At 36.7% G+C, this 12,057-nt stretch overlaps 1 protein-coding gene across 1 annotated transcript; it reads right to left on the reverse strand.

Moving 5' to 3' along the window:
* Positions 1–482: 482 nt before the first annotated feature.
* Positions 483–11,065, reverse strand: eevs (2-epi-5-epi-valiolone synthase). The gene is made up of 5 exons (XM_051898055.1): positions 10,312–11,065; positions 8,519–9,152; positions 6,835–7,071; positions 3,642–3,894; positions 483–1,564 (listed from the first exon to the last, which is right to left on the reverse strand). The coding sequence occupies exons 1-5, from the start codon at positions 10,560–10,562 to the stop codon at positions 1,479–1,481; spliced, it is 1,461 nt and encodes a 486-aa protein (XP_051754015.1). The 5' UTR covers positions 10,563–11,065; the 3' UTR covers positions 483–1,478.
* Between the last annotated feature and the right edge of the window lie 992 nt (positions 11,066–12,057).

Raw genomic sequence — 12,057 nt, forward strand, 5'->3', positions numbered from 1 at the left:
TCCAGAGATGGAGTAACCAGTAGCACTTGTCTAGGCTTGCACAATTCAGTTCACTTCTACAACTGTTAACTAACTAAGAGAAACTTCAAAACATGACTGCAGACATCTCTACAAAAGAAACATTTACAGAGGTCTGATAGTAGTTAGGATGTCCAATCTGTAGCATAAATTCATTGAATTATTTTCAACAATTTTTGATGATGAAATTACCATCTAATGGTCAGAAGATGAAGTCTGTTTGCCCATCAGATTCCTTAGATGACCATGAAAGAGTTGGACATTTTGAACATTTTACATTTCTACTGTCACTGTCCGGTTTGTTTTCAGTACAATATATACTTTTGCACAGCATGGTAGATTTTATCATTCAGGCACAGTTTTTAATCCGTAATCTGTGACTATTATGTGCAATTATGTGTTGGACGGTTTAGACAGGATACTAACATTATCAGTAAAATTAATGCCAAAATCCTGACACATGATAATTTACTAATTTTATTACAATGATATCTGGTATACGTAATGATGAATGACTTGCTATTGAACAGCTAAAGTACAATTGTTGTCTCTATATTATACCTTTTATCAGCTCGTATACTACAATTGATGTAAATCTACTGCGATTTTTTTTTTTTTAAAAGGTCAAGGTCTTAAAAAGTGGTGTAGTTTTGATGTAGTATCATCATTAATGAAGACAGGAGTGAACATTTATATCAGATTATCTGATTCAAATCTAGTAGTTTTCTCACTCATTTTATGCATTGTTATTAGGTTATTTTTATATACAGTACTGTAATATCCTGAATAATGCATGCATTTCAAAGGTTCATTGTTTTGTTTTTTTAATTGACTTGACTACACTATAGGGTAAATGATTACAGAGAATCCTGCAGTGCTGTTTTTATTTTTTAAGGCGTATAAAGACATAAAAATCAAGAGAAAGATACATTCACTGAATACCAAACCAACTGTGTCATGTTTTCCACACACATCTGTGGTATTTGTGATGTCGTTCACCACAAAACTGAAGCTACTGTTGCTCTCAAACATAATCTAATCATATCTTTCTCTTAAAAACAGTCTTGTTGTTAATAAGTGCATTGTTTATTATATAAACTTGCATGCATTACATCAAACACATTAGGCAGACTTTTTTTTACAGTTTTAATACATGATTTCATGATTAACCAAAATGTCCCTTTATCTAATATGAAATGGTGGGAAAGAAACCCTTTAACACAACTAAAGAAAGATCTTCACATAACAAGTCAGCCTTCTATTCATGGCCATTTACAAAAATGGCATTTACAGTAATGAATAGCAATTGTTTTAAATGTAAAACATTTAATTGCCCATGATGTATACAAAATAAAAAGGAAATCGAAGCTGTCATAGAATAATACATACGTATAAATTGTTAAAGCTAAGAGGCTTTCCATATGTAAACATTGGTGTCAGGTCATCTGTGAGCTGAGGTCTCATCGAAGTGAACCAGTGCTGAGCTCATCGCACCACTTCTCATACGCTCGGAACAAAGCGCCTTCATTAGTGTCGTTGAAGATTTCTAAGAGAGGAACGAGGAAAGAATATTCACTTTTTCCAAATCATGTGACTTTAAACACTTTACACAATATCTTAAAAATTCCCCTTGGGTGCTTTATTATTTTTTCTTTTTAATAATCTCAAGTCATTAAGTTTTATATATATCCCTACCTGAAACCAGTAGCGGCTCCTGGCCGTAAATGTAGGTAGGGCAGATTGTGATAAACATTTTATTCTAATCTCTGAACACATGCAGACACACTTTTGGCAGAATTCTAATGTCCTTGCATTATTCAGCCTGAGGGTGGCACTCTAATGATGATTGACAGACTTTAGTACACATGACAAATGTGTAGAATCTTAGAATTGCTGAAATGTAGGATTTATTGCCTCAGAATGTTGGTTTAGAATGTTGCAAGTTGTGTAGGAATTCCAATGAAGGAAACAAAGTCATGTCTATTCTCAGAACAAACATAAACACAACAGAACTACTGTATATAGAGGCTATTCACATTAGCACGTTTAAACTAAAGGATATAAACTTTCATTTATTTGCTAATCTACATAGGAAAAACAGACATGCCAACTAGAACTGACCTGGGGCCATATTCACAAAACATTTTATCTTACCATTTTAACGATCTGAAGCGCATGGTCTGACGCGCATGGCACAGGTGTACTTAGTGCGTGTCCGAATCCTCTTTTGCTAGTCTAACGATGGGAAAAATGGTCAGCGTCATGGTCCAAAAGGGCTGTACCTAGCATCTTAATGAGTCATGGGTGTGTTTTGGGCTTAACATGCAATAAACCAATTAGAGTGTCATCCCATTTCCTTTAAAAGCCAGTTGCGATTGCACCATGGCAGATTCGCTATTTACATGGCGGAATTTGCAAGCAGAAAGACTGAATGCTTCTCCAGAAAGGAATTCTTTTTTTTTTAATATTTAAAAATGTTTGTGTGCTGCGCATCCCTGTGTGTGTAACAAGCAGAGTGTACTTGCGTTGTGCACGCGCTTATAGACTCATATTACTAACGCGGCCTTTATATAACAAAAAAAAGGGTTTTGTTGGTCAATGGCGTAGTCGTTTTCAGTTGCCTCAAAATAGCAACACGCCAACAATGCGCCTGAACACACCTCGTTTTCAGACCAGCACACCCATGGGCGAACAGATGGGCGCCAGTGAATTTGCTATTTAAACAACATGGTGCTGGACGTGAAAATGATAACTGCGTCGCAAAAAACACTTGCGTCGTGCCTGACGTCGCATTGCGCCTGGTGTATGATGGGGACCTGAGAGTTTCTCCTAAATCGGCAAGTTATGAGCTACTTTTAACCTTAAGATGTTTTGTGAACATGACCCCTGATGCAGACACATAGATAAAGCGAACTGATATCATCTTGTTTTGATTTGGAGCAAGGTTTACATAAGGTAATGTGAAAATAAGGGGGGGCAGTCTGAAATCTGCCTTAGTGGCTCTCAATTACAGCGCGCTGCAGTTCCATTTTTCACCACAGATTTACATTGGAAATTTGTGGGGCACTGTAGAGCTGGCCCCGCTTTGTAGGCCTATCATGATACATGCCTGCTAAAGCCATGCGCTAAATTTTAATATATCTTTACGACTTAAAATATTCTAGAAAATCTAAAAAATATTTGTTGCAGAATGCTAAATATGTACAATTCGGTTTATATATACTTTGGAGGTCTATGTTTGGATGAATATTTTGCCCTTACAGCCTCTACAGTAGTCTGGGTCGTATTTTCTCAGTGTTTCAAGATTCTTCTCAGTGTTTTCAAGATTTTCAAGGATGAAGGGATTTCAAACAATCTGGCCATGCTGGCATCTACCAATGTGACTAATAAAGTTATGCCAAAATATTGTACCAAAATATTAGTCTAAATGGCGGTGTGACGTTTGATATCAACAACAAAAAATATGGCATGTATTTTCACCTCTTTTTTAGAAGCTGATAAGCAAGTTTATTTTAACCATGCACAATTATAGTTCATTGTGTTTTATGATTTGCATTTAGCATTATTTTTCAGACTCTTGACCAAGACTAGACTTTAAGCACATTGAGATTCGAATGCATTACCTGCTCTTCCGAGGCCTGTTGGTAAAGGCATTCTCACGAGCCCTCCAGAATGCTGTAGTCTGTCACATAGAGATTTCTGCACCAAAGCAAAAGTGCAGTCTTGATGCCAAACCGGCAGCTCCAGTCCCAGCATGCAGCAGACGATCCTGAACTTCTCCTCCTCTGTGAGCAACCCCATCTCACGTGACACATACACCATGTACGCCATATCAATATTCACTGCTTCACCATGGAGTAGAGCTGGTAAGACTTTCTAAAACATGGAAAAGGGGATGATGAAGTATTTCACATGCAGTTATTTTGCATGTATATAAAACCAAAGCCTGAAACACCTCTTACGAGTTTATTCAAGTGTGCTATTACTTTCAGTCTACTTTTTATGTACTTCTCAGAAATATACTTAAAATTTCACTTAAGTATACTTGACTTGTACTGTAATAAAGAAAACAGATATGTTCCTAATTCTGAGTATCTGATTTTTTGTGTAGGCTAGTCCACTATCTACTTTACTCTTTCCCCGCCATCCTCTGAATTTTCGAGAAGGGTATAGCTGCAGCCTGGAGATCTCCAAATGGGTTGGGAACTCCAAAACGGGGTGGGAGCGCCAAAAGAGGGCGTGGCCTCCTCCCATTGACAGGCAGGCACATGACACGCATTCGTGATTTTTTTTATGCCCAGCCAGTTCAGCGCAAACTCCACTCTGCAGCCGATTCTAAAGATTTCATTGGTCATGTCAATCACAGTGCTGATTTTCTATACAATGCTACAACAAATGCTAACCCCTAAATTACCCTACACCCTAACCTTAATCAATGAAATTGACTGCAGGGCAGGATTTGCGCTGAATACCGTGCTAAAGAAAATGGCAGTTCAGGAGATGAGCAGTTAATAAGATCATACGATATGAAATCTCCGAGCCGGCCTGTCCGTAACTCCCAAACTGGACAATGGGACCTTTTTAGTTGCACCCAGCATCACTGCCCACTCCTACCCTGCAAATCTTGAGCCTTGGGACGCCCCCGTCGCTTAGAACAAAGCAAGCTGGGATGGCTCGTGGGAGAGCTTGCAAGGTATTCCTGCTTTTATTGTTGAGCAGAGGTTCAAACTCTGGTCCGAACTCCACTGGCAACGAGCTCCTCTCTCACAGAGCATATTTATTAAAATAGGCATATTTATTTTTATAGCACATTTTATAACTTTTTATTTTAGATTAGAGAAACAATGTTTAATTTTCAAACTTTTATTTTTTAAATGTAAGTCAATGATAATTGGCTGAAGCCAGAGCCAATGGTGAAAGTCTTTGAGTGTGGACACTCCGCCCACTTTTGGAGGTACTGCCCATGTTTGGAGTTAACCCAATTTTGGAGATCTCCCCGTCTGCAGCTATACCTACTTGGAATTTTCCGGCTATACATGTTTTCACTGTTTTACGGTAGGGGGCGCTAGTGCGCATCTTCTGAAATAGTACAGATTGTCCCTGCGTTCCATTCAGAAGGGCTCATTCCTATGCCTTAATCCCTTCAAAGGCTTAACCCTCCGGAATGAGAGCTTCGAAAGGTTGAAGTTTGTAGGGGTCAAAAAACCTCTTTTTTTGGAACGCACTTCTGCGTCATCTTAATGAGACAATCAAGGAGTAGATCGTGCAAGCTGCTCCTTTTGTTTAACGTCAGTTTATTTATTTATTTTTGGTTTATCGCACCATATTTTATATTGTGTCTATATATTTGAAACATTTGAATGGACTGATAAAGGGAGCTGTAAAGTATTTTTGTTGAAGTACAATGTCGTTTTGACAATAATATTGTATCAAATCTAACTCGTATAAATATTACAGTAGTACAGAAAAATACTATACATACATTTATAGGTAAAATTGAACTCTGAGCCTCCTGTACCCATTCTGTGACGAAAAACAACTTCCCTGTGCAAAGGATCATAAGGGCCTTAAGTGTCCATCCGTTGTACCCTTTGAAATCCTTCATTCCAAAGGGCCCTTTGAAGTGGCCAGTTTTGAGCACTTCGGTTTGGAACGACCCTTCAATATGGTGGCCATGATTATTTTCACTTCTAAGTGCCCTTCGGAGGGCGATATATCCCGTTTGGAACGCACCGTCAGAATCTCCGGATCAAAACAGGTGAAGAAGCAGCAGAAACAACTGATAGAAATTTGCTTACGCAAATGTAAAATAATGCTATCATCAAACATTAAACAGGATATAAGTTCAAAACTGCCTAACGTTACCGAATTAAATGTTCATCAAAAGGGAACCCATCAAAAAGGAAACGACTGTGAAGCTTTTGGGTGGTGATGGACTCGATCTACTCCACCTGCGTTTTGATTATCGCTCTGAATCCGATCCGGACCGTAGTCTTTGACAAAAATGTGATTTTCTCAGCTTTTTGTTTAAAATGTTGCTTTTTAATGAGACTAAAAAAAGGATCCATGAAGCTAGAATAAAATGTTTTTCAAAAACATTTAATAACTAAATAGGAACATAGTAATATACTTAAAGTGCAAATATAATATATAAATAGTAAACTATAAGTATGATGTTATGTTCACTTAAAGAAAACTTACAAGTATACTTGCAGTATAAAACTACTAAGCTAGTAGTTTACTGAGAGTTTACTTGAGAGTGTACTTTCATAAACTAAAGAGTGTGCTACAAGTATTTGACTAGTATCAGTTTACCTGTAAATTCACTTGTAGTATAGTTGCAGTACAAATGAAAAACTTAGTTGGAAACTAGTTGTGGACTCAAAGTTTACTACTGTAACACTTAAAGTATACTTAAAAGTATACTTTAATACACTGAAAAGTGGGGCAATTTAGTCTTAAGTATCGAAAAATATACTTACAAGTAGCCTATACTTCTAGCACATTGATATTACTACATAAAGTATACTCAAAAATATACTTAAACTTTACTTAAATATACTTAATAAAATGAACTTGAAGTATACTTATTTTTTGTAAGGGACAGTCTCAGGCATTTTAATGGGGAGAAACAGCATCCAAATCTGAGAAAGGTTTTCAGACTGTCTACATTCCTAAAATAATGTATCTCACCCAAGAAAAGAATATTAAAAGCCTTAAGGCAAAACGAATCAATCATCAGTGAAAGCCTTTAATTTATAACCCCACCCAAACTTTTGAAAATAGCATAGCATGCCGTTGAAGAAGTGAAGATACCATCTCTAGTTCCGGGCTGATCAGGTGACCGAAGTCGACCAGTCTGTCAAGATCATCCTCCCACAGGTTTGGAGCTAATTCTTCCAACATGGTTTCTATAGCGACACGGGTGGAAACAGAGGCAGGGTCAATGCAGTCGTCTTCTAGAACCATAGCGGACTGAAACTTGGAGTCTAACAGGAACTGTCCCTGCGTTTCCAGAAGTTCAAACAGCCCTCTGTGCTTCATGAGAGCCATCTACAACAATATAAATATAAATTAATTAAAATTTGTTTGACAAATACTGTTCTCAATACTTAGGTGACTTTTTTCAAACTCTTCAGCTTGGCAGAGCAGTTCATTTCACATTCAAAATTTAAAGTACCAAAACACTTCATACATCTCTCAAATCAAGTCATTCTTCCATAACACTAAGATTGTCACTCAACAAACACACTTTCTCACTCATAACAAGTAGAATTATACCTTCTTTTTTTTGTAAAAAATTTTTACAAAAAAGAATGACACCTCTTTATTGGGTAGAATTCACTGAAGTGCAGTATATGTTACATGGTCCATGTTTATATTGCAGTACCAAATAATTCCTAAGTATCCCTTTTTGTATCCACCTTATTCCTGACGAGTACTTTTGAATTATGGGTGGCACTTCCGGTTTGGGTCGCTGCAATATTTTCCTCATGATTATTTTATTTTTCCCCTTTGCATTCCGCTGTAATAGTATGAAAAAGACAACATATACTGCACATTTGTGGTATGTTCTACCGATTTAATTTACCATATATCCCATTGATAATTCACGAAGAATCTCTCGTTTTTCTCCTCAAATCCTCACGTCTCTTTCCAGGTTTATCACAGGTAAATACAATTTATTATCTGTCAGTATGACGGAAATCACTTTGAAATAGTATCACGCAATGCTGAAGTTAATGAACATTTTTGATTAAGGCAACGTATGTTACATAGCCTAATACAGATATATCACTACAGTGATATTTAACCCGTCCGTTATTGTTGTGGAAAGAATCGCGCTTTTGGGGTTATTCATGATCTGTTGAAAGTACCTTGTTGATGCTTTTACACTTTTAAATGTCCTTTTAATGTTCAATGGTTGAAGGGTGAGTCGAATAATGTCATCTCATTGTGCCCAGTTTTTTAAAAAAAAAACGTATTATTACGTTCATAAAGCGAGCCTTTCACTGATAGTTTACAACTTAACGGAAGTTACACCCATAATTTGCGCAAAGCGTCATGGGGCGTAGGAATAAGGTGGATAGATGGTAATGAAATAGTCACGGACTAACACCTGTGTAGGAGTTCACCAGCTACATTTAATTGTTTTGGTAGTATTTCATTTTTTATATTTAAAATATATTTCAATATAGTGTTACTGTAGAAAATCGCTGTCTTACACAGTTTAGTATTATTTTAGGTTTTGAACTTAAATTTAACAGTTTTGAAAAAAGTATGTAAGCATGCAAATTGGCCTGAGGGTTGGTGGGGCTTGTGTCTTTGAGAAAACAATTCATGTAATTTGATAGTAGTAGTCACTAAATGCATTTTTTTTGAGAAAAAAATGAGGGTTTGAAAAAGTGATCTTAGTATTGAGAAATTGGTCCAAGTGATTGTAAAAAAAACTGTAATAATAAATACGCTAAAAAAAAAGTAATAAAATTTTTTAATGTACCTTCAGCATTTCTGCAAGACCGTTAGATATGTGTCTACGAGGAATTGTCTGTATAAACGACCTGTCCAAGAATGCAGCAACAGGTGCGATGTAGGTGCCTAGCTTATTCTTGCAGTTTGCAAAATTCACGCCGGTCTTTGCTCCGACACTAGCATCAATGTAGGACAAAAGGGTGGTGGGAACACGGATGTATGGAGTGCGCCTTCTGTAGAGGGATGCTGCGAGACCCACGATATCCAGGCAGACCCCACCTCCGATGGCAATGATGGGCTCCGTGCGCCGGTCGATACCAAACTGGTGGACTTCCTCCAGGATCTTCAAGGCCATTTCCATGGACTTGTTCTCCTCCGTCGTGGGCAGGGGCAGGATCCGGTACAGGACGTGTCTGGCCTCGAGGTAGTCGGTGACCTGGGAACCATAGAGATTGTACACTACCTCATCCATGACTATGAAGCGTCTTAAGGCCTTGGTGCTGGACCGTATGGCCTCAAGCTGCTCAGTGTCTCTGATGTGGCCCAAAAGCAGAGTGTCATTGCTGGGGTCAAGAAGGTTTTTGGTCTGAGTAACTGTGTATGTGAAGGTGATGGGGGTGACCACTGTCCAGGTGGTGCCACTAGAGGAGGTGCTTTCATAACTGCAACATATAAAGCTCATAACTCATTTTGTAGCTTGTTTTTGATAAAAAAAAAAAAAAAGATGTCAAATTGAATATTACAAAAAAGATAAGTGGTGCTACCTTACTGCATTATATATTAAAAATATACAATAATTACTGCTGTAAAAATACTTTCATTTAACCCTTCTATTGTCTTCAGGTCAAGAATATACAACATCCATTTAAGTATTATATCCATGTTTGACTACAATAGTCAAGAATATCTAAACTAATAACTATTTTTACATTCAAATCTTCAAATGTTACCCATATTCGAATAACTTATGGCCTTTCACTCTTGCCTTTTCAGCATGTTGTGCAGATTTCTCTAAATCTATCTACTTGTCTGAAAAATGTTTTATATTTTCTAATGTATTTCAAATATTTAAGTGATATTTAGGAGTTCTCTCCTAAACACTGTGTAGCAACATAAACCACTACAGCACTTTTCTGTAATACTGTCACAACCTGCTTTGCATAAGTGGATGGTTGCAATGGATATGCAAATTGAGCTCGTATTTGACTCCTCCTGTTTTACTGGAGAGGAAGTGTGGAGTAAAGAGAAAATGTATGAACTGAAATTGTAGCTCTATTCCTCTGTCCATTTACTAATAGCAAAACAAAACAAGAGTTGTTATAAAATACTGTAGCCTACATAAAATGCTATGAAATGCCTAAAGTAATTACAATTAATCAAGAAAATAGGTATTTAACATTCATTTTTACTCAAATTGTGTTAATCCATCAATATTACATGATTTATTTGTTGTAAATATATTAATGTTTTTAATATATAAAATAATCATAATACAGTCTGATAAAAAAAAAAAAAAAAAACATTATGCTTACCTGCACTATCCTTACCAACATTACGTGCTGTACCCTAAAAATGAATCAATGTATTTTTTTTTTATGTTTTCTAAGTGGGTCAAAAAACTGACCACAGGTGAGTACAGTTTCTCAGGACAGTAGTAGTTGTTGAAATTCTGACCCTAATATAAGTTGATTCAGCCTTTGACTTGAATAAAACTAGTTCGTTTATAAATTTCCACATAAAGCACAACTGACAGCCTTTTCAGAAATAAAATAATATACGTGTTTCTGTAAATGTTCGGAGTACTTATTGATTTATACGCACATTTTAGCAGCTGAAACTCGTCCTTTCATTCCTTGCTTCACATTTTTCCCTGCTTTGCGTTTCCACGTCCCCTTCACCTGCACCAGGCTGAATACGGTTTCCTTGTGTTTGTTGAGGTTTTCCATCGTCGAGTTATCCAAGGATGGGTGGCAAGGAACAGCTGACTGCCGAATTTCAGGTGTATTAACTGTTAAAGGTTCCTCAGGTCTCTCCATATTTGAAGCGTCGATATATAATGTCATGAGGTTCATCAGCAGGAATCAAGGAGGAGCCTGCAAGTAAAACTTATGAAAGATTCTCCCTCTCCAGAACCGTGATGTCTTACTGATTTTGAACTTACACAACTCACCTTCGCTATATGATCACTTATATATGATTTAGACCCCACGTGCAGCAAACGCTCCGAAGCTGGTGGATTATGAAAGATGGCGAAAGAGACGTTATGTGAGCGCTTAATGGACAGTTATGTAAATTGTTAAAGCATTCATGCTACATTAGATAATAGTAAAAAAAAAAAAACCTCTTATGTCTCACAAAAAAATAAAAAATGGGAATTATGCCTCTTTTTTTGTAATGATTTACAATAAATAAATAATAAGTCATGGGGCATGTTGAATATTCATGGCTTCCGAGGACTATGTCAATATCAGTGTTTATAGAAGGCGATGACTTTTATTTGATGATACAAGATGATGCCTATGATAACGTGTATTGTTTATGCCATTGCGTAATATGCATTGATAACAATCATGTTTTACACATCCTCTTTTTATCACAGTTATTAGACAGTTTTCTCTCACACACAAACAAATAATATAATTATTAATGATCTTGAATGCAACTAAACCAACAATAAAATAAGGATAATCAGGAAAAGACCCTATTAAAGTCATGGCATAAAGTTAAGCTGGTTTAACAGGTTTGACTCTGTTTGATAAGCAACCACGTGCACAGTTGAGCAAAGTTAGTGCAGACCAGTCTTGACCTCATAGGCTATTCCAAAATATCTTTTACATTACTTTAACTCATCAAAATAAGTTAAGCAATTTTCAACTTTTTTATGTTATACAAGATTCACCGATATCTTTTAAGTCAATTTAATATAATTGAAGTTAAAATGACTTATAAAGCCCAGTTGATTGTACTTAAAAATTTGAGGAGGCAACCTTTTTTTTTTTTACAGTAATTTTAAAAAAATAATTTGACTTGAACTTTGCACGCCCCATGTCAAGTTATCCATACTTTAGAACTTTGGAATTACTTTCATGTTTACTCTTTGTGCATTATTTTATTTTATTTTTGGCTAAGCGTAATTTCTTAAATAATATTTTAGATGACAAACACTCTCTTGAAGGAGGAATGAGAAAGAATTTTTCACCTAATACTGATATAATTATCATAGATAAGTCTGTTTTGAGTGTGGGTCACATGACTTGGTTCAAATTTTCTGTGGTCGTTTTGTCAGTCTGACCTAAAACCAATATGTCCACCTATGGTGCAGGACATACTGACTTTGCAGAAAGCAGTTATATATTAATCTTCTTCAGTGTTCCCACTTAGTGTTGGGGGAGGGGGGTGTGGGTTATTCCCCCTCACTAGAAATTGTGTTCTTTTAGTAGAAATCACTCCAGGGGAGGGGGTCCCCCATGGCTCTCAGGGGAGATTGTTATGGGCCCTTCAACCATTATGGGCCCCATGTTTACAGTCTCCTCCATTCTCTGGGCACCCTGTACAGCCCCCCATCTC

Source organism: Ctenopharyngodon idella, chromosome 6, assembly GCF_019924925.1.
Source record: "Ctenopharyngodon idella isolate HZGC_01 chromosome 6, HZGC01, whole genome shotgun sequence".
NCBI classification, from domain to species: Eukaryota; Metazoa; Chordata; class Actinopteri; order Cypriniformes; family Xenocyprididae; genus Ctenopharyngodon; species Ctenopharyngodon idella.

What these genes read in the sequence shown, in the direction of transcription:
- eevs (XM_051898055.1), bottom strand. Translation starts at nt 10,562, where the DNA reads ATGAACCTCATGACATTATATATCGACGCTTCAAATATGGAGAGACCT. An exon ending in TCAGCCCGGAACTAGAGATG is followed by an intron (nt 3,895 to 6,834) that starts GTATCTTCACTT and finishes TCCATGTTTTAG; the next exon opens with AAAGTCTTACCAGCTCTACT. An exon ending in AACAGGCCTCGGAAGAGCAG is followed by an intron (nt 1,565 to 3,641) that starts GTAATGCATTCG and finishes TTCCTCTCTTAG; the next exon opens with AAATCTTCAACGACACTAAT.